Raw genomic sequence first — 27,640 nt, 5'->3', positions numbered from 1 at the left:
AACTGAGGAAGGAAGTTGTCGAATAGATGTGCGGAAATTTTCCTTTAGCCAGCGGGTAGTTGACTGCTGGAACAAATTCCATCTGTCGTTGTGGAAGTTGATAGCTTAAATAAATTCAAGGCAGAGCTATTACTGTAGACCACCCGAATAATTAAATTCGTTTGCCGTGCATTATGTATTATGTTCGTAAATCGCGCGTGTTCTATGGTCGATATGCCTATTTTGCTGGACGAAAAAACCTTGCTATCTACACCTGAGACCAACTAACTCAGCCACGGAGGGAAAAAAAGCCTATTAAAGTTGCTCGCGTCAGCGACGGGATTCGAACCCGGGCCTTTTCCACCCAGTGTGGGGAGGATGGTGACGATATCAATGTGCTACATGCGCGGACAGGCAAAAAAAAAAAAAAAAAAAACCAAACTAAACTTATGTCTGTTAATTGCGTGTGTTCTATGGTCGATTTGTCTGTTTTGCTGGACGAAAAATCCCAGTTTCTGGGGGGAAAACCTTGCTATCTACGCCTGAGACCGACTAACTCAGCCACGGAGTGAAAAAAGTCCATTAAAGTTCCTCGCGTCATCAACGGGATTTGAACCGAACCCGGGCCTTTACCACCCGGTGTGGGGAGGACGGTGACGATACCACTGTGCTACCCGGCGCAGACAAAATTATTAATCAAATTATTATTTTAGAGTTGCCCGTAATTAAATACATTAACCCGTATTTGTGTCTGTAAATTGCGTAAGTTCTATGGTTGATTTTCCTGTTTTGCTGGACGAAAAAACCCCAGTTACTGGGGAGAAAAACCTTGCTATCTACGCCTAAGACCAACTAACTCAGCCACGGAGTGAAAAAAGCCCATTAAAGTTCCTCGCGTCATCGACAGGATTCGAACCGAACCCGGGCCTTTACCACCCGGTGTGGGGAGGACGGTGACGATACCACTGTGCTACCCGGCGCAGACCGCGCCGACAGGCAGAACTAGACAAACATTTGGAACGAATGGATGGGTGAATTGGGAACGGTTTTTTTTTTTTTTTTTTTGATTGCTTTCTCCGGGCATTCGCTACACTCAGATACGACCGTCAGACTGGTAGACCACGTACCATGACCCGGCACTCCAAAACACAACTTTCCATTGGTCTACGGTCCAAGAACAACGGACCTTACGACGTCTCGCATTAGTCGGGATGATTAATGGCTTGAGGACGGCTGTACGCTGTGGTAACCTATAACATGCAGTCCTGCGCACTGTACTGTTACTGATATGTGTCCCAGTTGTCTCAATAAGGATCTGTATGTGTGGGTGTGTGCTACGACAACGTCCACCTGCATTCCGAGGGAAGGAAGGATTCTTTAAGGGGCTCTCCTGTCACGTTCCAGAACTAGACAAAACATTTTCGGAAACACAGTCGGTTTCCGAAGCTGACGGGTTGTTTCGTAACGGTTTCCGCACCAGTCTGCTTCTACTTGCAATCACATCACCAATCGTCCACCTAGAGACATCATATAGATCTGCATAGGGTGCCACATAAACCGACTGTTTATGTGGCACCCTATTATCATTCCACGCTGGAATTCTGTTAACTCAGTCGATTGCGTCATCTTACATTAAAAGTAATACTACTGCCTCCTCGAAATCCTACGAGAATATCTGTAGTTGTGTCTGATCTGCTTGGGCAGGATGGGATCAAGGGAAGTATGCTTGGATATTAATGGTGGAGCAGTGTATATATATATCAACCCCAAAACTCGATGTTGCATTTTTGATTTATTATTTTTTATAACGTTTAATCTCTCGTCGTCTTAATCGTTGGAGGAAGTTCCATTAGGTGTCCAGTAGACTTTGTTTACCATTCAAATGTTTGGAGCAAAATAGCTTCCATTTATTTCAAAAGATAATTCGTTATGAGTAGCAAATTTTAAAGTGAAACATTATACAACGTGAAGAATCATAACAAACGTTACTATAACGCTAAATAACAAAAAAATAAAATATTGTAACGATTTGAAAAAACTGAAACGTTATTCCATCCCCAATTCTTAGGCTGGGGTGGAATACTTAAAAGAGGTGTGAAGGATCTTTAATTTTATTGGGTGATTATGAACTGGAGGATCCGCTTCAGTATGGAGAGTGTGAACGAGGCCTTCAAGTTACAATATATCGCACTTCCCGGCGATGTCTTATCTGCTCATAGGAAGTTCCTATTATGAAAAGGAAGTCTTAAACAAGAAGGAAATTGCTTAAGGGAAATTCCTTTGCTTTACCAGTGCTACTGCCCATTCACCTAAAAAGTACTACACTGTAATAGTAAAGAAGTTTTTCTAGTTTCAGAATGCAGGAGCTTTTCTAGTCTATAACTAGCGATTTCGAACCGTGATTCGTTGGGTATTTTTCTGGATTTAGCGATGTATTTCTTTGATTTTTCTAATATTGGTGTATTAGAAAACCAGGAAGCAGTTAAAAAATTATGTTATCGTATGCTAAGAATAAAAGGCAGAAGCGATAGCAATGCAGTATAATCCTGCATATAAATCAACTTTTTTTTTTTTTCTTTTGCCTTGAAAATTTTATGCTTTATCACATATTCCGAGCATAGGAGTAAGTACGACCTTTTTTATAGCCATATTTTCACGTCCCACATAAGTGGGATATTACAGTAAAATCTGCATTGACAACCACTGTTTACCTTTTAATTCAATAATTTCTGATCGTTCTTTTGAAAGTTTGTATTGTAACCTTTTATTACAATGCATCGAAAATCACAGAGAACTCTCATATAGAAGAAAATTCTTCATAATGATGTAGCAGGTCAAGGCAGAAAACATACAAGCATAGGTGACAATGCTCTTATTGATGCTATACATGCGTACAAGGCTTTGATTACGACGCTGGGCGTTAGCCATAACGTTAGTGTTTAGTACTATTCTACAAATTGTTTCTCTATAAACTTTTATTAGAAAAACTTTCGAACCTCAAGGTGAGTTAGCCTCCTGGAGCTGGTGGCTAACAGATGGATGAACTGTTGAGACTAGTGGCAGAGAAGTGAAACGCATGAGATGCTTATAAATTATCAGGGGACACAGAAACATAGAGTATAAACGAGTCTACAATCAAGTCACTAAGAGAGGTAAGGCAAGCTAGGTAGGCTGCGATGTCTTTGGCTAAAAATTCAAAGGATTCTTTGCTTGTATCAACACAAGAAAAGGGATGAACCACTTTGATTCTCTGGATAAAAGTGACATTACTTGAGTGGCTGAACAGGATTTGATGATCCGGTTCAAGATGCTGAAAAACTAAATAAATATTTGCATTTAAGTTCATGCATAAAGAAGTTTTTAGGAATAGGAACACCAGAGGTACACCAAGTAATAAAATGGAATCTAAAAATGGTTTTGTTTGAAATTTGATCTTATTTGAAGTGAACAGAGAGTAGAAGAGAAACTGCTGAAGCAAAAAGTAAACAATTCACCTGAGATTAATGTGATCCATCCAGTTATATTAAAAGTAGCAAAAGAACTAACCTCTTACCATTTGTTGCAGATGTATAAATGTCTCGCCTATTCACAAAGAGGGGGAACATCAAATGTGGAATAAGCAATTACAGACACAAGAGGAATGAAGTTATATTATAACCACAGCATGGATTTCTTAAGGGGTGGTCTTGTCTGACCAATCTGATTCGATGATGAGTAACAAAGGAATTGTATGAAAAAAATATAATTTTAACATATACTTAGGCTTCAATAAAGCTTTTCGTATTTATATGCAATATGTGAAAGACTGCTGTACAAAGTGTGGCATTAGAAGCAAGTTACTGCTATGGATAAAGTGATGGTTGAATGGCTGAAGGTAGAGAGTGTTTATGAATGGGCACTGCTCTTCTTGCACTAATGTGGAGTCAACCAGAGTTCAGTGCTAGGCACTTTATTATTTTCAATGAAGGGCCCAGCACTGAACTTAATGATATCAATGAAGACATATCAATTTTAATATCCAAATTTGCAGATGACAGAAAAGTTGGCAGGGTGGTTAATGACAGGAATCAGAGTGTACTGATTCGTGTCAGTACACTCTATCAGTATGCTCTACAACAATATCAAGAAAACCTAGGTATGTGGGCCGAGAAGTAGCAGCTGATTAATATTGATAAATGCAGATACTGCATTTGGGCAGTAGTAATCCCAGAATAATACACCATTTGGGTGGTAGAAGATTCAAAGTGGTGGAGAATGAAAGAGACCTGGAGGTGATTTTAGTCAGACATGAAGTTCTCTGAACAGTGCAGACAGGCTTCTAGGTTGGCTCACAGGGATTCTGTCAAATATATAAAGGAATTTCACTATCAGGGACTAGGAGATGATTATCCCATTACATAAAGGATTTCAATGGTTACGTTACATAATTGGTACTGCAATTATCTCATTAACAAGTAATCAAAATTTGCAAGTTCAAATGAAAGAAAAATTACTGATTTTAAAAATTATTATATGTATTAAAAAACTTCAAATTGGAAATAAAAATCCTTAAAACTGTAATGAAATCAATACACAGAAAAACTGAAATGCAAGCAGTAGGATACCACGAAAAGACTATCAATCTTTTGCTTAATGTATAATGGTGAGGCACACCACCAAAACATTTCAATTAGTTGCTTAATTGAAATGTCATTGCCCCCACACCAACTTATTTCAAACTTTGGATATCCTCAGAGGTCAAAAACCATAGAATTTTAATCAATAATAATAATAATAATAATAATATAATATATATATATATATATATATATTTTTTTTTTTTTATTTAGTCAGAAATTAGCTAGATTCTCTTTTCATCAGTATTAGAATAAAATTCAATTTTAATACATTATAATTAAAATTAAGCAAGTTCAATTGGTATAACACAGAATAATAATTATTTTATTGATTATCTATTAAGATGACATGCAATTTAACTGAATTTCCATGTAAATGTATCCCTCCCCTCCTAAAGATAGGCGCCTCCGTAGCCAGATGGGCAGGAGCAGCAGTGCGTAGCACACGCTTCTTGATTAGACCGGAGTTCGAGCCCGTGACCACCAAATACGGAGGATGCGGAAAGGTCAGGGAATGGCCACCGCATATCCCCGGAGCAATATGGCCTTAGTTGCTAATGCTCCTAAAAACCAAATAACAATCCTAAAGATAAAAAAATATATATATACAGTATATTTACATTTAATTTTAAGTAAGAATACAGTATTGCAAATAAGCATTCTGTTCCTGATTACTGGGGCTATTTTGCCACTACTAAATTATTACATGGTTTTACTTAAAACATTACATGTTCTTAGTGAAACTAGAGATTATATCTATTCTCATATTATATTTTCTTTAAAATTATGCTAAAAATTATTGTTATGTTTTCTTAACGTTTTAATCACAAGCATATCAATTCGATATTAGATAGAAACTTCTTTTTATTTAAAAATGAACAAACTGGCTGTTGAAATCACTCTGTATCAGAACAGTGACAACTACCCAACCATACTGATGAAGTAATTCTATGATACAATGTTTCCAAAAGCAAGGGTCTGCAAAATCATAAGTTTCCCTACTTTGTTTATTTATGTTTTATCAAATTTAATAAGAAGTATTTTTATTTAAAGAGATGTTCCAAAGAACCAGTACTAAGCTGCCTCTGTCTAATCACTGGATACAAATTCAAAACAACTTTAAACATAACAATATTCAGTTTGTTTTAAATATAGAGCATTTATAAAGTGTGTTATGGTAGCACAAGTTGGCCCAATAAATCGCTGCCCCACAATTTTGGAAAGGTGTGAATTTGACTTTCATCTGCAACTGAGGCTGTAGTTAGCCAAGCTAAGGCAGAGAAAGCAGCCAACATGCATATCAGCCCATGAACACACATATTATACAAAGGAGATGTCCCATACATAAAACTAATCACTAGCATCTGTGGCTATGAGTATGTGTAAAAAGCACCAAGTCATACCAATGTGAATGTAATGCTTGTTTGACTGACAGAATATGTAATCAATGAATGACCTGAAATGTCTATGCCTAGCAGAGGCTGCCATTGTAACCAATATGAACATTCTGCGAAATTTTCTCCCAGGTCCTAATTCCGATTTTACTATAATCAATTCAGTTAAGTTCAAGAAATCGACGAGAATAGCTCCCCTCTAACAAAGAATGCAATCTCTATATCTAAACCAAAATAATACAATAATATTTTCCAAGATTATAAAACAAATTGTAGAAACAGAAATAATAACAATAATAAAGCTAATATCACAATGTACTCGGATATTTTGTTCATATTTTATTTCTTTGAGATTAAATGTACAGAGGTATGCATTAATTTAAAAAAGTATGTATATTCATTACTAAATTTTAGGTCCAATCTGTTTATTTGAACTTGTTTTGGAACTTAGGGATACATGAAATTTATGAAAAATTTTAAGGGTGCTCGCTCAAGATATAAAAGTTTGGGAACCTCTGAATTAAAGGAACCAGCTCAGTACATGGTAGAACACTAATTAGAGAGTAGAATGTTTGAGTGTTAAAAAAAAGCCAAAAAAAATTATCCATCCTTATAAAAAAAAAAAAAATGTTTACCTAACTGTCATAAGATTTCACATGAGCAACACTACAAAACTTAGTATTAGTATTTAGGAATTATTCTAAATTATCAATACATATTCTAAATATAATTTTATAATTTATATAAAATTATAAAAATATTAAATTATAAATTATACATACAAATTATCCCAATTACAGTAAACTCTTTAAAATTTGGTACTCTTGGGGATTGAGGTGCCAGATTTTAAATTCTTTCTGGATTTTAGAGGTATACCTAGTGCTGGAGCAGTTTTAGACGAGACCAAATTTCAATAAATACTGAGCACAAACAAACTGAACTTATTTATAGCTTAAACATTTATTCTTTTTGATATTTCAACAACAGGATTTAAACTGCATGAATAATGAAATGGTCTTACTCCCCTTATGTATATGAGATACATTGGAAAAGTGCCAATGTATCTCCCATACATAAGGGTGGCTCTAAAAGTGAAGTGGGAAATTATTGACCTGTCAGTCTGACTTCAGTGGTAGGGAAAATCATGGAGGCAATGATCAAAGGTGGAATTCAGGATCATTTGGATCAAATTGAAATTCTCAAGGATACTCAGCATGGTTTTGTAAAGGGAAAATCATGTTTAACAAATCTGGTTTGCTATTTCGAAAGGATCACTCACGAGTTGGATTTAGGGAATAATTTCGACATCGTTTATTTAGTTTTCAGCAAAGCTTTTGACTCAGTCCCACGTGAGCGGTTGCTTTATAAGCTGGAACAGGTTGAAATCACTGGGAAAATTCTTAGATGGCTTCAGGTCAGGAGGCAGAGGGTTGTGATAAATGGCTATTCCTCAGATTGGGTTGATGTAAGAAGTGGGGTTCCCCAAGGATCAGTATTAGGACCACTGTTGTTTTTAATTTTCATAAACAACATTGATGAAGGGATAGAGGGTATGATGTCTAAATTTGCAGATGATGTAGTAGTAATAGTAGTAGTAGTAGTGGCACATGATGCAAGAAAGCAAGTGTAGGAGCTTATGCAGCATCAGCCAAAAAAAAAAAAAAAAAAAAATCGCACCATTCCCTCCAAATGCCTGTCCAGTTCCTCCTTAAATTTATTTAACCTATCAACTTCCACAACGACAGATGGAAGTTTGTTCCGGCAATTAACCACCCGCTGGCTAAAGGCAAATTTCCGCACATCTATTCTACATCTGTCCTTTCTTAATTTGAACTTATGTCCCCGTAGGTTCGTAATCTGAACAAGTGGAAGGATCCCATCAGAATTCAGCGTGCTCAACCCATTCAAGGCCTTATAGACCTCAATCAGATCACCGCGCAGGTGCCTAGTCTCCAGCCACTGCAATTTGCAGAACTTAAGCCTCTCTTGGTAAGAGAATCCCTTCAATCCCCTCACCAATCGTGTTGCTCTTCTCTGTACACGCTCAAGTAAATCTACATCCTTCCTAAAATGAGGCCTCCAGACCTGTACGCAGTATTCAAGGCGTGGCCTGACCATTGCCTTATACAGAGGGACAATCACCTCCTTTTCCCTGCTAGCAAAATTCCTATATATCATTGACAAAACCCCATGACCCGCCCTAGCAGCCTGTCTGCACTGCTCAGAAAACTTCATATCTGACTGCCCAATTACTCCCAGGTCTTTTTCATTTTCTACCACCTTAAGTGTAGTACCACACAGTTGGTACGTTTCTCTGGGGTTACTTCTACCCATATGCAGTACTTTGCATTTGTCAAGGTTGAACTTCAGTTGCCACTTCTTAGCCCATCTGCCGAAATTATCTAGATCCTGTTGCAGTAGCACACTGCCATTACTGTCATTAACAACCCTGCCAACCTTTGTGTCATCTGCAAACTTCGACATTAAGCCTGATATACCTTCATCAATATCATTGATAAATACACAAAACAACAGTGGACCCAACACCGAACCCTGTGGGACTCCACTAATAATATTAGTCCACGAAGAGCAGCACCCATTGATTACTACCCTCTGTCTTCTCCCACTTAACCATCCTTTTATCCATTGTAGCAACTTACCCTTAATACCTTAATATGTTAAAATTGGTAGAGTGGTTAATGATCACTGTCAAGCCGAGCTTCTTCAGAGAGACCTAGATAGACTTCAGGAATGGTCAGAAAAATGGCAGCTATGCTTTAATCCAACAAAGTATAAGGTATTACACCTGGGAAACAGTAATCCCAAAATAACTTATTCACTTGGTGGAGTTCAACTAAACCCAGTACTGGAGGAAAGGGACTTGAGTGTTACGATACGGTCAGACTTGAAATTCTCTGAGCATTGTAAACAGGTTGCAAGGAAGGCCCATGGTGTCCTATCGATGATCTATTGAACTTTTGCAAGTAGAAATAGGGACGTGATAATCCCATTATATAAGGCTTTTGTTAAACCACACTTGGAATACTGTGTTCAAGTATGGAGACTGCACCTAAAGAAAGATATCGAGCTTCTTGAAAGAGTGCAAAGATGGATCACTCGGCTGGTGAGATCGGCAAAAGGGTGTCCTTATGAAGAAAGACTTCGAATATGTGGGTTGCAGAGTTTGGAAACTAGATACCTTAGAGGAGATTTGATTGAGGTGTTTAAGGCTCTGAGAGGCATCAGTAAAATGAATGAGGACAAAATTTTCAAGATTATAAATGATGCTAGAACTAGGGGACATAAATTCAAGTTACGGGGGGAAATGTTTAGATTGGACTGCAGGTAGTTTTATTTTAGCCAGCGAGTTATAAATTACTGGAATAAGTTGCATACATGGGTGGTGGTAGAGGCTGACAGTTTAGGGAAATTCAAAGGTCATCTGGATAATACCTTCGGGTCAGGGAAACGCATAGGATGACAGGTTTAATTTCCTTTTTTTTTTAATTAATTATTATTATTTTTTTTTTTTATCATTGTTTTGTTTGGTTTTTTTTTTTTTTTTGGCTGGTGCAGCATAAGCCATAGGCTTTCTTGCACCATGTGGCCATTACTAATACTAATATCAGAACACACTTGCTTTTGTAAAAAATTTCTCTGGTACTGTATACTATAGCAGCTAGCTTAAGCTACATTACAACTTTGAAACTGATTCATATACTGCATGGTAAAACACATCAAACAATTCTTTACAACTCTTTTGTCTGAATGTTGTTGCGAGACAATCTGCTATCTGATGAGGGACTAGTTGGTCCTGAAACAGAATCTAATAGCAGTCCATCTTTTAATTAAATGGCCATCAACCTTTTGGCAAGACCATCTATTTGAAAATAATGTAATATTGCAGCGATTTGTTACAAAGGCAAATTTGTTTTGCTCTGAGAATTAAGACCACTGCATTATCTGTGAAACTTAAATCCTGCTAGCTGCAAAACCAGATTAAATGACAAGATAGTGTTCTACAGCATCTTATAAAGAGAGAAATTACTTTTTTGCATGTATTTTTAAAGACATGCAATTGCTAATATGAGTGCCCAATTTCTATCTTAATTGCCGATATGAGTGTGCCCGATTTCTATCTTAATATTTCAGAATTATGAAATGTTGACTGTTTTGTAAAATGTGCCCAGATTTTAAGGAATATTGGATTTTACAGTTTACTGTATTATTTTAATGGCACCAGAGCTTGTTGCCATGTAATATATAATGTTTTGTGTCTATGGAAGTATGTGTCTATAAGCCAATTCCCATGTTTTTCATACTGAAAAACTCAGACTAACTCATGGAGATACCCTATTCCCACCAAACCAAATAGGTCATTAGAAATTTCTCTAAAGACCTTTGGAATGAAATCCAAACCTCTCTAAATAAGCAGCAGACAGTGATATCATGCTGATTAAGTTGCCAAACAAGACAGTACAGAAAACATGCTTTTTGCTGTACTTGGGGGGGGGAACCATGTGTGTCCTTCCCACATGTGAAGTATAGCTGGCCTTTGAAGTTCTCCAAGCTATCACTGTAATAGGTTGTTTCCATGGATAGTTGACTATCCATGGAAGCCACCTATTTCAATGATTAACAACTTGCTAAAGAGAATTTGATATACAAGCTAACTCACAACTCTTCCCTCATTTGCTTGAATTTATGTCCCCTGGTTCCTTCATTCATTTTATTATGTTACCCCCCCCCCCCCCCAATCCTTATAAACTATAATCAGATTCCCTCCAAAATACTTATATCTTCTAAGCTATGTAATCTATGCATTCGAAGTGCCTCCATCTATGGGAATTCTTTTACCAAATGCATTTCCCTAATTTGAATCTCTTCAAGGAGTTTGTATTTTTACCTCAAATATCCAGACAATGTTCCTAGTGTGGTCTCACAACTGCCTCATATAGGAAATTACAACCTACCTTTACAAGAAATTATTCAATAAATTGCCAAAGAATAGCAATTGGCCCTCACTGCTGCATATCTGCGCCAGGAGGTGCCTCGTATCTTCATGGATCAAAACTCCCAAATCCATTTCTTCCTCTGACAAGTTTTTTTTTTTTTTTTTTTTAATTGAACCTCCTCCAGGGGTATATAATCTTTCATTTTGCAGCATTAAAACAGCTGCCACTTATCTGACCATCCCTGAAACCTACCCAAGTTATCTTGGAAATATTTTCAAGAGCCTACATAATAATCAAAAGATTACAATTTTTTTAAAATTTTAAATATTTATATTTAAGATAGTATAGCAAATTAATCCTCAGTAGGTAAATCTGTTCATTTTTACCCTATTCAAAAGAGATTTCTTGAAATTTTAAAAGAGAAACATGGCATCTTCAGATTGGGAAAAAAAAAAAAAAAACAACAGGAAACTGATATACATGCATCCTGTTCACATACTTGTGCATTAATAGATCAAAAGTGGAAGGCAAAATACATTCATGGTAGTGACAAAATAAAATACTGTATTCATTTCCTATAACTTTATAGTCACATTCTATGCCCTGGTAGTATTTCATCAGAATTGGATTCTGAAGAATGAATCATTTCATATTGAGTAATATTATTATTATTATTATTATTATTATTAATAGCCATATGATGCAAGGAAGCCTGAGGCTTATGCTGCACCAGGAAAAAAAAAAAAAAAAAGCTCCCGAGTTACCCTGAGAGAGAGAGAGAGAGAGAGAGAGAGAGAGAGAGAGAGAGAGAGAGAGAGAGACAAAAGTAGAAGGGGATCACCAAGAAAGAGAAGAATGATGATATCCAGCTCAGGACCCTGGGTGTGCCAAGCCCATACTCACCAGATGTGAGCCCCCGGGGTTATAGAGAAGCACATGCAATAATCTCAAGAGAGTTTATTCCAAAGTGTAGAAATGAAGGGAAAAATGGAAAAATATTTTACTAAACGCTATGTGTAATTTAAAATATGCTTTTTGCTCTTCTTACTGAATTTTTAATTATTATTCTTCTTTGCATATTTTTTATTCTTATTTTCTTATTCATTCATCTTTTCTACAATGAAAAGTAATAATTCATAATACACTCAAAGAATAAACAGTACACTGGTATTAGTATATACAAGTTTATATGGCATTAATCAAAAATTAAAATAAATAAATAAAAACACTACCCACTTCATTTGCCTATCCCATCTAATAATTTGTCCAAGCCTCTTAAATTTATCCAAACTACCCACTTCCACAACACCAGATGTAAGTTCATTCTAAAAATCGATGACTCCCTGGCTTAAACCAAATTTTTGCACATCTGACCTGCAATCATCCTTTTCCAATTTAAATTGTTGTGAAAGAGTAAGAATGGCCTTCAGCCATTTAGTAATTTATTCTACTAAACTAATAGCACTTCAATAAGGTCCCTTGCAAGTCCCTAGCATCCAGACACTGCAACTTACAGACCACAAGTCTTTCTTGATAAGCGTACCCTTTCACGACCGACTAATCTCACTGCTCTTCTCTGAAATTCTTCTGCTCTTCTCTGCACCCTTTCCAACACATATACATCCTTACTAAAATGGCTGCTTTCAAACCTGCATGCAATACTCTAGATGCAGCTGCATACAACAGGATAATCATCTCCTTGTCCCAGCAAAATATTTCACTTGGTTTTGGCGCATTATAGCCTTAGTTGCTAATGTGCCAATAAAACCCAACAACCAACCAACCAACCAACCAATCCCAGCAACATTCCTGTGTATCACTAGCATAACTGCTTGAGCTGTCCAAGCAGCCTGTCTGCACTGTGGGGAGAACTTCGTGTTGAACTATGCAATTACCTCTTAAGTATTTTTTTACTGATTATATTTTAAGTAGTCCTTATGTGCTGTGATGTAATGACTAGATCATAGATATAGCTTAGCTTAATTTTTCAGCACTCACCTCATAGTAATCCGCTTATTTGGTTGAAAGTTTTGCCACGTGCATAATGGTTAAAAGATTCTAATAACTTACGGGGACTATAAATTTAAAAACGTTAAGGGCTTTAAAAATTTTTCTAAGAAAGGAAAGTGCACCTTCCATTTTATGGTTGTCTAATTTAAAAAAAAAAAAAAAAATTTTTTTTTTTTTTTTTTTTTAAATCTAGTCTACCCTGCCGTCTTCTATAGAACAGAAATATGAGCCTCAGCTGTACCTATCAACCTTAAATACAATACTGGCTGTTGAAATGGACCAATGCCAAGCTTCATATTCCTTCTATCCCTAAGACAATCAACGTGGCAGAAGAACACGAGATCAGAAAAATTAAGTCCTTGATCATGGAAAAGAGGCTAGTTTCTACAGCCAAGATACTCACCAGCTAGATATCCCCCAATATCTGGGATACCTGCTACTGGAGGATCCCCCAGTCTTGCTTAAGAGTGACACCCACATTAATTGCACACCATAACTGGCTTGCACTAACCAACAGGTTCCTTCCAAAGCATATGCTTCCACCTCTGAATAGAGTAGATGGTAACTTGAACACCTTAATTAAGAACAAAAAGTACAGATTAGGATTTATGAATGACATGCTTCACATTCAGGGTGTGTCCCCCAAGTGGAATTATGAACACAGCAATCTTGCCGAATAGGCTCTCCAATGTGGATCATGTAGTCTTGACATGTAAAAATATCATCACCATTATTTTACTGTGTATCCCCTCTTCTTTATTATTATTATTACTTTTATTATTTTATGTCATTGTCACTTTATTCAGCAATTCAGTTTTTACATTATTCAAGTTTGTATGTGTTAACTTGGCACTTGTTGCAGTGATGTGACATTGTGCTGTATATAGTGGATTACACCACACTAAAGATTTATTTAATATTTAATAATAAGCAATAGCTCGTTATAACCATTATAAGTTATATGACAGGTCTACAAGGCCTCAGTCTATATATTTCTGCATGGTTATGGCCATCAGTTTACACATGCACAACTGTTGTAGCTGTGCTATTCTCTACAACACAAGATAAAACAAGATCATACCGGCATGTTTTCTAATACTTACTATATACTGTTGTTCAATTACTGCATATCAGCCACACTGCTGCTATTAAGAACATATTATTCACTGCTTCTATTTTTAAGTTTTTTGGTAGCATTAGCATTAGTAGAGGCATACGATGCAAGAAAGTAAGCTTATTCAGCATCAGCCAAAAAAAACAAAAAAACCTCCCATTTCACCCCTCCATTCATTCCAAATGCCTGTCCAGCTCAGCCTTCAATTTATTTAGGCTACCAACTTCCACAACAAAACATGGAAGTCTGTTCCACCAGTCAACTATCCGCTAGCTAAAGGCAAATTTCTGCACATCTATTCTACAATTATCTTTCCTCAATTTGAAACTGTGTCCCCTAAGGTTCTTAGTCTCAGCAAGAGGAAGAATCCGATCAAGCATTCAGCTTGCTCAACCCAACAAGGCCTTTTACACCTCAATCAGATCACCTCGCAGGTGCCTACTCTCCAGACGCTGCAATTGGCAGAACTTAAGCCTTTCTTAGTGAGAGCACCCCTTTGTTCCCCTCACCAATCTTGTTGCCTTTCTTTATACTCATTCTAGCAACTCTACATCCTTTCTAAAATGAGGCCTCCAGACCTGTACACAGTACTCTAGGTGTGGCCTGACCATTGCCTTGTATAACAGGATAATCACCTCCCTGTCCCTGCTAGCAAAATTCCTATATATCATTGACAAGACTCCATGACCTGCCCTGGCAGCTCGTCTGTACTGTCAGCGAACTTTATAAATGACTGTACAATTATCCCCAGATCTTTTTCACTTTCCACTTCCCTGAGTGTAGTACCATACAGTTGGTACGTTTCTCTTCAGTTATTGCTACCCATATACAGTACTTTGCATTTGTCAATGTTAAACTTCAGTTGCCACTTCTCAGCCCATTTGCCCAACTTATCTAGATCCAGTTGGAGTAGCATACTGTCTTTACTGTCGTTAACAACCCTACCAACCTTTGTATCATCTCCAAACTTGGACATTAAACCTGATATACCTTTATCAATATCATTGATAAATACTGAAAACAACAATGGGCCCAACACCAAAACCTGGGGAACTCCACTAATAACATTTGTCCATGAAGAGCAGTGTCCATTGATTACCACTCTCTGTCATCTCCCACTCAACCATCCCTTTATCCATTGACTTACCTTTAATGCCATACCTCTCCAATTTGTACAGCAGTCTTCCATGTGCAATAGTTTCAAAATTATTTTTGGCATTCGGTTCCTTTGTGACCACATCATAGTATCCAATCAAACTGGTCAGACAAGACTTCCCTTTAACAAACCCATGCTGTGTCTTAACTATTACTGTAGTCTTATCTAGATGATCCTGCAATGCTTTTTAACCAGTGATTCCATTATTTTCCCCAGAACACAAGTTAAACTAACAGGTCTATAGTTACTTGTGTCACCTTTTGAACCTCGTTTGTGAATTGGTGATACATTTGCACACCTCCAGTCCATGGGGGACCTCCCCTGAGTCCAAGGAAGCTCTCATTATTATGGCTAAGGGTTTGCTTACTTCCTTTGCTGCCTCCTTTAATAAAACTGGATAGTTCCCATCCACCCCAGGTGCCTTCCTTATGTGTAACTTCAACAATTTCTCCTTCACTTTGCTCTCAGTTATTACAAAATCACTTAGCTCCCTGTTAGTGTTTGATAAACTTCTGGCACTCCCCTCATTGAATAACTCCTCATGTATGAATGTAGATGCAAAATACTCATTCAGTTTGTCAGCTACCTGAGCATGATCATCAATAGTCAACCTATCTCTGTGTTAAGTGGTCCAATCTGATTCATCCCTTTCCGTCTAGAGTTTACATAAATAAAGAACTCTTTGCTGTTTTTCTTTGCATCCTTTGCCAAAGATTTCTCATAATCTGTCTTCGCTTGCCTAACCTCCTTTGTGACTTGATTACAGACTAGTTTATACCTGCCATAGGCTTCTGTGTCACCTGATACTTTATATGCATCCCATACATTCTTCTTCTCTGCCACAAGCCTCATTAATTCAGCTGACATCCATTTAGGCCTAAACCTTGAACAGTATTTCTTAGTTGGAATGAAAAGCCTAGTAGCCTCCAAAATTAAGTCCCTGAAGGCTTCCCATTTAGAATTCAACATTGGTAACATCATCAGTTGATCCCACTGTACAGAATTTAAAAACTGTCTGAGACCGCTGTAGTCACCTTTACGAAAGCAAAAACCCTTCCCTTTAGTCTTGATGGTAGTTATATCTTTAAGTAATTCCCACATCAGTACATTGTGATCACTGTCACCCAGTGGTTCCTTTATCGGCAATTTTTTAATTCATGAATAATCACTGCTGATAATCAGACCAAGAGTATTACTCCTTCTGGTTGCCTCTCGAACATGTTGCTGTAGAAAACAGTTATCCAATAAATCCACAAAACTCTTGCTAGTGTGCGAGTGACTAACCCACAAGTTCCAGTCAATATCTGGAAAGTTAAAATCCCCTATTATAACATATTCTGATTTACTGGCCGGCTCTATTTCTCTGCACAATTGCTGATTATACTCATCAGACTCATTAGGCCTATAACAACACCTATTCTCATTTTTCCTTTCCCAGTGCTTATTTCACACCAAACAGACTCAACACTGCATTGTCCACCTACATCAATTAGATGCACTTCCTTAGATTTTATGTGTTTCTTAACAGCATAACCCCTCGTCCTTTCCTGTCCTGTCTATCCTTCCTGTACACATTATACTCCCCAAATTCCAATTCTGCACTGCTTATATCTGTGTGACACCACGTCTCTGATATCACAACATCTTCCTTTGATGTCTTGGCTAGCACTTCAAGCTCATTGAATTTATTAACTATACTCCTAGTATTGGTGTATATGCACCTGTTTGTACTCTTAGTTACGCTAACACAGCCCATGCAGTGGTGTAGCTACCATGTAGGCAGGCAAGGCAATTGCCTCAAGGCCCGTGCCCTTTAAGGGCCCGGCATCTTGGCTGTCTCCTGTTTTTGCAATTTTCATTAATTAAGTAGGGGCTCGAACACGTTCTTTGCCTCCGGGCCCAAAAAAGGATAGCTACGCTACTAAGCCCATGTATTTTCTTGTTGCACCATGACTCCCAGCAGTCCTGGAAATCTCCATTACCTTGCTTTCCGGGCTGCTGCTCATTCTAACAGAAGCAGTGCAAGAATCACTTTTGCCTCTGCCTGCTGCCACTGTTAACCTTTTAGTCTGTGTATCCCCCACCCAAGCTAGCAGTTTTCCGATCCATCTGACACTGCCTCGACAGCATCAGCAAATATTCTTGCACCCTTTCTATTTAAGTGTACTCCATCCCTGTAGAAGCAGTCTCTCCTGTCAACAAGCACAGACCAGGCTGAAAAAAATTCTACCCCTTGACCCTTGCACAATCTCTCCAGGGCCAAATTGATTGACAGGGCTCTCATCATATACTCCCTCCTATCGTGTCTGGGCAGAACTGCAGACACTTTCACATTCAACCCTAACTCTCGACTTTTTTTTCAACATTGACTGTACTTGTTGAGTAAATCTGCAGATCTCTTATTCTTAATGTCATTAGTTCCAACATGTACAACACCATCACCTTTTGTGCCCTTAAAAGATGATATCTGCTCTACAACATCATCAACTTTTGCCCCTGGCAGACATACCCTGGTCCTGTTTCACCTATCCTTCTTGCATAGTATATTCCCCATCTCCCTGGCAATAGTCACCAACAATAACTAGTTCCTTTGGGACCAGCGCAATTCTACCTTGGAGATTGCCTCTGTTTTGCCTGATGCACAGGAGTGAGCTCTGTCGTTGACCTGGGCAGCTGAGAGCTTGATGGGGCCCTCATATTAATTTCTTCGAGGACATTTACCCTACACCTCAAGCTCTCATAGATGCCCATCAGAATGCTGAGTTGGAGCCTAATTTCTTGACACTCTAGACACCTAGCGCGCGCACACACACACACACACACACACACACACACACACACACACACACACACACACACAAAGGCATCCTCCTCTTTGGCTAGATCATGTCCTGTTTTAGAAAAGTCAGCAAACATTTCACATTTCGCACATTTTTTGAGATTGTTATATGTTGGAGAATCGCCCCCTTCGTTTCTCCCCCGAGTCACACCCCTCTCGCTAGTCTGTGATCTTTGCTTCTCAGCTCTAGTCTGGGTCATGATTTCCATTTAAATACAATTTAATTAACAATGAATTTTAATAAGATTAATATTATTTTTGATTAATTGATAATACTATAATAAGCTAACAGATTCCTAATACAGTGCTTCTTATTACACTATCTAGTTTTACTTTATACCTTACGCTATCAAGTCGAGATATATATATACATTACGTTATTTCTTATCCATTACAACATGGCGGCTAGTTCAACAATATTGGCACCAACACCGGGAGTCGTAACTTTCAAAAATCGCTGGTTAAATTCAAAATAAGAAGCTAACGAATGCTATTACATGGCATAATCAAACATTCTTATGTTACAAAAATAAAACTTCTGTAAAACATTTATATCATATATAATGATTCTCAAAAATCATTAATTTCTACATGCATTACATAATTAAAATGTATAAGTATGTTTAATTAAGATTTATAAATTAATGTATGGCCTTAGGAAAGGGTTCTATGATATGCTAATATTTATAAGTAAAAAGAATTACACTAATTGGTGCTATCTTTAAGACAGTACCTAAAGGCAGTGTGCAAGCTAGAAGGGATAAAAAAATTACAACTCAGAGAATAAATTTCCAAAAAATTGACAGTTTAAAAATAAAAAAGGTCCTTCATGTTGGGTGTCTCAAAGAGGAGTATCCGTGACATGTAAAGCTTGGCAAATTATAAGCACATACTGCTTGATGGCAGCATAACACTGAGAAGCAAAAAGATTGCTAGGCAGTCAACCTCCAAAACCACGGCAGATATTTTGAGAGAACTGCTGGTTGGTTGGTATTTGGTTTTTTAGGAGCATTAGCAACTAAGGTCATATTGCTCTTGGATATGCGGTGGTCATTCTCTGACCTTTCCACATCCTCCATATTTGGTGGTGACGGGCTCGAACCCTGGTCTAATCAAGAAGCGTATTCTCCTTCCCACCTGGCTACGGAGGCGAGAGAACTGCACATTGGGATCACCCTCAACAGCGGGCAGACTTCCCAACTCTATTTTTTACTTGCACCAAGAGACTGTGTGTTCTAGTTAGTACTGTTGTGACTCAGTTGTTTGTTGGAAGGCAGTCATTCTGTAGATCTTACTTGAGCATAATTTTTCACAATTTACTTGAAACCAGTTCAGAATTTCAATTGTATTAAGTGGGAACATCCTGTTAAAGCTTTTCAAAGAGATTAGGTTGGACCGGAGTGGTTTTATTTGCAGACTGCATGGTTACCTCTGACTTCAAGGAAAAGAATATTCAAATTTTTGCACTGAAATGTGAGTAACATTATCAGATGTGTTTATATATAGCAAGTTTTTGTATATATTAACATAGTGACTGCAGTAACTGAAGACTCATTCAAAATGTTTGGTAAAGGCACTTATCACGCCAAATAAAATAGATAATTATTAATATGTATTCTAAACTGAAGGATGAAAGTATTGAAGAGTCGGCAAATACAGCTACATTGCCCTTACAAGCAAAACAGCTGCAACAAGATATAGAAAAATTAGGCAGACAGGCTGAAAAATGGCAACTGAAGTTTAATATTGACAAATGCAAGGTAGTATTAATCCCAGATTAATGTACCAACTGTGTGTGTGTGTGTGTGTGTGTGGTACTACTCAGGTAGGTGGAAAATGAAAAAAAAACCTGGGGTTACGTAATTGTGCAGTCAGATATGAAGTTATATAGCAGTGTAGACAGGCTGCCAGGACAGATCATGAGGTTTTGTCAATGATATATACTTTTCTTGTGGGGATAAGGAGGTTATTATCCCATAGTACAAGGCAATGGTTAGGCCACATCTTATATATACTATATTAGGCCACATGGCCTAACAATGATTAGGCCACATGCTATATTAAGGATGTTCCACCCGATTAGAACCAATGTTATGATCACCCTAACATTAATTTTGCCTCATCAAAGTCACATACTGGTAAGTAACTGATGTTACAGAGAAAAAAAAATCCACTGTACTTTTTCTATAATTCATATTTAATTAGTTTGCAGTCTTATTTTAATGTCATTAAATTAGCAATTAATATGCTGCAATTATACTTAATTTAAACTCTAGATGTGCACTGCCCTCCACCTTGAAAATATTGTCCACTACACCGATACTTTATGAACTGTGTATATTGGTTACTCCCACATAGCCAATAGTGATTTACCAATAGTGTCACAAAATACTGTGTAACAATATACAGTTAAATAAATATATTATCTTTTAACAAATTTATAGTACAAGAAACAGACTACATGTAAATGAAGAATTTATATAAAATTTTCCACAAGACAGATGTAGGTCTAATAACAGCCATTACTTCAGCCTAATGATCGAATGATAACACAAAGGAATCACATAAAATAATAGATAACACAGGTTTCCAAAGTGTGGCCTAGTGCAGAGATGCAAATCAGAAGCCCTAAAAACACTAGAGCTAAATTCATACATCAGCTTTTTCTCAAAGTCATGAAGGTTTACAATTCTAAAATAATGAAAGAGCAAAGTCACAATTATTTAATTTGCATAAACATGGCTCAGTATGTGAAAAAGAACACCACTATGTATCAAGGGAGAGATGTATTAATTTCTGGTCTGCACAATGAGTGGTTCTCCTTATCAACTCCTGATCAATTATTACCTTATGTTAATGATTTAAAAACTATTATTCTATGTTATTTTTTTTATTTTTAAATGGATGTCCAGGATTAACTTCTTGTAAATATACTGTGAAACTCCACCTAATAATTTCCATATAATATTTGTGTTATCTGTTCATCAGCATAGCTAGAATTTTTGGACCCCCATCAAAGGGCCCTCTCTCTCTCTCTCTCTCTATTTTCATGAACATAAAACACTAATGCCTTACTCATAAATAAAAATATTGTTTATAATGTACATTTTAAGAATATTCAATGGTTCTAAACTATAAAACATGCTAAAATTAAAAGTCAGTACATCAAAATAAGCAATTTAATAATCTATGTTATAACTAGGTTAATGTAATATTTGTTTCTTATTTAAAAATTCATCTTCCTTGCCCTTATATTTGCACAATCACTTTTCCTCCCTTCAAGGTTGTTTTGGCAACTTTTTTTATGTTCAATAGGTAGAACAGCAAGATAATTTAAGCTGGCCTGACCTATAGAATTTCTTTTGTAGCCTTTTATTATTTTTAATTTACTCAATGACCCTTCAGCACCAGTCACCATCATGAGAAATATAAGAAATAATATATGGTGGCTCTCTACTACTATACAATAATAATATTATTTGATTTAGTTTTAATAGCATAATATTTATAAAAAAATATATTTTATCAGGACAGGGCTATATGCCCCTTATGCTTTTTTAATTCTGGCACTGGGGCAGTTACACCTGTGTTATGTAACTGTTACATTATACCTTTTTATATACACCTTCTAGCCAGGTGGCTGGCTGTACAGCGGGTGAAATCAAGATTAATAAGAAGTTTAATAATAACAATAAATGCAATGTAACAGATAATTTCCTTATAGTTAAAATCCAGATATTCAATATTATGAATATCTGGATGTTGTTATCATTTTAAAAGAACACCTACAGGAAATTATATATCAAAGAACTACTGCAATTTTTAAAACTGTGTTTAATATTACTAAGGTAACGTTACAGACAAGTAACTCTAAAACTCATCTGATATAGATGAGTTTTTGTGATTCCACTACTCTTCAATACTTTTGAATCCATGCCAATTTCTGCTCATAGGTCAGTTTGTCTGCTGGTGAGAAAATGGATTAAAAAAAAAAAAAAAAAAAAAAAAAGAGTACTCAAACAAAATTCACATCTACATCTCAAGGATTCTTAATTCAGAAGAGAGGGAAGGTGGGAAAAAACCTCAAAGGCTAATTAGGAATAAAAACAAACACTGCTCAACAAATGAGCATTCTGGACTCAAATCTGAATATTTTTTCTAATGGAAATTTTTAAATTGGGAATATTTAACTTAACTTAACTTTTACATGTCTATCAAAATATAGAAGAAATGTATTCTATGACAAAGATAACGAAGACTGAGTATAGGTACCAGTTCTTGCAGAATAAATATAATCATGTATTTGTCCTAAAAATATTACCACTTAGGTCTCCTTGAATGAGCTAAATTCACTACTATTATCTTTAAAAAAAACTGCATCAGTTTCAAGAAAGTTTTACAAATTAAGCAACTGTTAATTTATTAACACTATTATCTCCACTTCAAATAACTATTGTATTTCTCCCAAAACTTGAAGCTTTCACGAAAATTATATTAATTACACTAGAACAATTAATGGATCAAATAGCATTAGTAGTGGCAAATGATGCAAGACAACAAGCTAATAAAGCACCAGCCAAAAAAAAAAAAAAAAACTTTCCACATCATCTCTCCATCCTCTTCAATAATTTCTTTAGTTCTTCCTTGAATTTATTCAACTACTCATTTCTATGACTACAGATGGAAGTTTGTTCCAACAATCAACCACCCCACTATCTGAAGGTAAACCTCCACACATCTATCCTGCAACCACCATTCCTCAATTTGAATTTATATCCTCTCGTGTGTAATCTGAGTGAGAGGAAGGATTCCAACAGCATTGAGCTTGCTCATTCCATTCCATTCAAAGCTAAATGTCTCAGTTAGATCACCCCACAGGTGATCTAACTGAGACCACCTAGACACTGCAATTTGCAGAACTGAAATCTTTCTTAGTAAGACCACCTTTTTTGTTCCCTTCACCAATCTTGTTATCCTTCTCTGCACCCATTCCAGAAGATCTACTTCCCTCCTAAAATGAGGTCTCCAGACCAGTGTGCAGTACTCAAGATGTAGCCTAACCATTGCCTTGTACCATGGGATAATCACCTCCTTATTCCTGCTAGAAAAGTATATATCATTGACAAAACCCCACGATCTGTCCTGGCAGCCTGTCTACACTACTATAGCACTTCATATCTGACTGCCCAACTACCCCATGGTTTTTTTTCATTTCCCACCTACCTGAGTATAATATCACACAGTTGGTACATTAATCTGGGATTAATTCTACCTTGCATTTGTCAATATTAAACTTCAATTGCCATTTTTCAGCCTCTCTGCCTAATTTTTCTATATCTTGTTGCAGTAGCTTACCTTGATTACTGTTATTAACCACCCTGCCAAACTTTGTGAATTTTGGATATATCTGCACATCTCCAGTCTATAGAGCCCCACCCTGAATCCAGAGATGTTCTAATAATTATGACTAAGGCTTACCTCCTTTGCTGCCTCCCTTATTATAATTAGATAGATCCCATCCATCCCAGGTGCCTTTTTTATGTTTAGCTTCAACAATTTCTCTTCTACTTTCCTCTCAGTTACACAAAATCATTTGGCTCCCTGTTAGAGGTTGATGAACTTCTGGCAACTCCTTCTCTAAAGAATTCCTCATGTGTAAATGTAGATGCAAAATATCTATTCAGTTCATCAGCAAGTGAAAGATAATGTAAAACAAAAACTACAGGTTGGTGATTATTAAACTGTTATTTTGAAAAATTATTAGACCTCATGATATTCTACATGGCTGTATTTTTTTAATACCTCAAATGCACAAAAACACCCAGCCACCCATATGTGAATATATACACACAGTGGTACATACTGATATTCCTATCCTGACTCAAAATCATAATTTTACGTTTATAAGTAAAAAGGAAAAAATTGTATTATTAAATAAGCAATACTAAATCTGAAATTATTTTACTTCAAGCAAGATGTTTTTAAAATTAAAAATTTATCAAATACATATTAACTTAGATTTGTTTTTTTTTTTAGTAGGTGGGATAATTAAATAGAGAACTTTTCTTAAGCAATCAGCAAGAGGGTATTTATTCACATGTGTTTTGTAAGAAACAATTAATACAATATAAAATTGTAAGAAATTATTGCATGCAAGATTCCAATTACACTGCATCCATTTCTAACATATAGCAAAAAAATTAAGGTATTCTGTGTCATATCTAAAATCGCACTATAGTCATGAGGTTGCAAATTACATTTATTATACATACAGAATGATGCATTTGCCCCCTTGTACGGAACTATATATGTTAAGTATAAAGTTAATCTATACAGTTTCGCGACGAAGTTTTAGCTTTAAACATATATATTTGCATGTCATATATTTTTTTTTTCGGTAACAAATAAAAAAAAATTTGCGAAAATCATAACCAACATTGATGTTTTTGCACATATTTATTTTTCTATATAAATATATTTGCTTTGATGCAATCCGATGTTACAATTATCAAATTATACAAACTGCGACCCCTAGATCACCTGACCCCATCACAATTTCTTTCTTAAACCCACTTTTATCATTTTGCTATGTGGATATAAAGGAGTAGGGTGATAAAAGATAAGTTATTTTATGTAAAGCGTGAGATTAAACAAGATACTAAAGAAAAAAAAATTAGGAAAGAGGAAAATTAACGAATACACTAACCGTTCCCTCACGATGACCCCTCCAAAAGGTTTCGTGATTAGACAATTCTTTGGCGGATCGCGACCACAGGTTGCGCAACACTTCTAAAACTGCTTATCGATTTCGTTCTAAATATGACGATACCTGATTGCAATATGAATCCGTCTTAAACTTCACATTTTACTAGTTTCGTGAGTGTTAAATGTATGATTTATCCTAAAAGGGTAAACTGGTCAGCTCATATTCTTCACACGTTTTTCTCTTCGATCAAAAAATACTCCTGTATAAACATTAGATGAGATGTATTTACGAAATGATAGAATTTTGTATTTAATTACAGTACATATAAAATCGTTCTCAATCACGTTTCTCACCACATTTCTGCAACGTGCATATATGCTACTTTTTGTCACGTTTTTTGTCCCGCCGGTATCCACCATGAATTATATATCGATCTAGATGTACAATATATACAATTCGTTAAACATCCCATACTATTACAATTTTTGACAATTAACAAAAACACAAAAAAATAGTCAAATGAGCAGTACCAAGTATGTTAACGCTATCACCACTTGCTGGCTGAATATACAGTATTACTATTAGCAATAAAATAATCAAAATTAGTTTTATGGATAGAATCACGTGGATGGTTCGATTCTGTATCATATCCGATATACGAGTAACTACAAATAAAAAAAAGCAAAGCTTCAAACGAATTTGCAAAAAAAGAATACATATACAGGCCTAAAGGGATGCTTTTATAGCATTTTAGGCCCCACTTGAAGTAAACTTTTTGTTATTAAACTGCGTTTGGCAATATTAATAGATAATCTTTGCACACTACAACAAATGATCCAATATCTCGCTTCTTAACTCATTGATTACATATCTAGCTAACCCTTGGCCTCGGAATAAAACTTAACGGAACGAAGTTAGCATTAGCCATTGTGCCTTCCATGCTGCATGGGTAAGAGTAAGCTATTCAACTTCCTAAACCAAGGGCGGACACTTCTTCCAGCTGGCAATGAAAATTTAGATTTTTTTATATTAGGCCTTTTAAAACTTACCTCTTCATATGGAGTTGTCGAAATCGTACTAGCAGTACATGCGACGAAAAGATGGAGACAAACGAAACCTGGAATTAACCACATATTGCTGTGGTAAAACGCCTGCTAATTGTCACCACAAGTACCAACACAGTTTCACCCAGAGCACGTCTCTATCCTTGGAAAACCTAGGGTGTGCGCTGTCGATCTTTCTCTCTTACCACTCTAATGGTTGTGAAACACTGATTGCAGGAATCTTGACCAATCACAAACTGCGTCACAAAGGACAGTTGGTTGCTGACGTTATACTGCGCATGTCCTTTCCCTTGCAGAAGAACTCATCATTCTGTCAAGCGATTTTTTTCCACTACAAAATTATATCAGCTGTTAAAAATTAATGGGAAAAATCTTTGTTTTTGTTTACGTTAATATTAGGTCCCCCTTACGTGAAAAATTATAAAATTGACTCACTGAAATATGGAACAACATTTATTTTATGTGTTTAAATATAAATAAGGCAAAATCTCGAAATGCAAATACAGAATGTTTTATTTGCCTACATTAATAAAACATATTCTGCGTACCAAGAATTTAAAATATTCTTCATTCGAAAAATTAAAAAAAATAAAAAAAGAAAAGAAAGTGAAAAATTAAGAACTGCACTGATCTGAAAAAGAAATGGCAATTGCTAATGTAAAATATGTTATTAAATAAATAAAAACACAACTACTTTGTATGCGTAACAGATACTGTACATGTATATAGTTTTTTTATATTTACATATATATACATTTATATATTTTCATATGTGTAAACAGATTTTTTATGCATTTGTTTTCTTGTCTGATTCTGATCGAGATTTATAACTATATACAGAGATATTAGGAAAGCCATGTGATTTATTCTTTCCTGAATTCACAATTATTTGTAGTAATGAATATATTTCCTACAATTTCCCATTTTAGAAATTTGCGTAATTTGAATTTTTGCATGTTATGTCTAGCATAACATCGCACAGTAAACCTGGTACCATATTTAGATGCGAGAACATTCTGTTATTCATTTTTTAATCCATTACCGAGTGCATCACTTTCAGTTCCCACAAGTACAAGGTTTATCTTTCATGTGATTGATAATAAGCTATTTTGTTTTACCCATAGCTCGATCATTCTGGCATTTGATTTGCCTGACGCAGTTGTCTCCTTCCATGTGTATGTATTACTTACTCTATGTCGTTCTGGCTAATTTCTCGAGGGTGAACAAATAATGGTTTTGAAAACTTTTTCTGCTCATTATGATTATCTAAATGTTAAATGAACGCTACTGATGGACAACCAAGCTACATATGGAAAAATCAATATAGTCAGAATATTCTGAATAAGAAAATGTAATGGTTCAGTTCCTTTAGATTGTATCATTTCGATAATAAATTACTTAATCTGATATAATAGTCTAGTGTCTATCAATTCATTAACATAATAATGAACGATCACGTCTACCAAGTAATTAAAAGCAAATTTAATTTTTCTCATACTGTGAAATACTAAGAATAAAATGTACAGATTTTTGTAAAATTCGGTTAAATACCTTTAATCAAAGATTCCAACTGAATTATCCTATCACATAAAATAAATAACATTGTAGGCGTGCGCGTACGTAGGGCGGTCCTTCGGCGGATGCAATGGACCTGATCTCCCAATCTAAAAGCCCCCTTTCGAGCCACTGAACTGCATTCGTTAGGTTGTTTCCAATATTGTTTAACGTGCATACTGGTTTCATGCAATAAGTGACGCTATTGTAAATGTATAACTTAAATATGATATCATATCGATATTTTATTAAG

General features: G+C 36.0%; 1 protein-coding gene across 1 annotated transcript in view; it reads right to left on the bottom strand.

Annotated features, from left to right (window-relative positions):
- Positions 1-26,019, bottom strand: part of Appl (amyloid-beta-like protein) — a 364,342-nt gene extending 338,323 nt beyond the window's left edge. Inside the window, exon 1 of the mRNA XM_090381664.1 lies at positions 25,819-26,019. Coding sequence (XP_090237790.1) covers positions 25,819-25,902 — 84 coding nt within the window. The 5' untranslated portion in view covers positions 25,903-26,019. The remainder of the gene's footprint in view (positions 1-25,818) is intronic.
- Positions 26,020-27,640: the final 1,621 nt, after the last annotated feature.

Source organism: Mastigoproctus giganteus, chromosome 9 (genome assembly GCF_048544385.1).
Source record: "Mastigoproctus giganteus isolate SK-2022 chromosome 9, ASM4854438v1, whole genome shotgun sequence".
NCBI lineage: Eukaryota > Metazoa > Arthropoda > Arachnida > Uropygi > Thelyphonidae > Mastigoproctus > Mastigoproctus giganteus.
The sequence above is the reverse complement of the archived record's forward strand: the minus strand, read 5'-3'. Positions and strand labels throughout refer to the sequence as shown.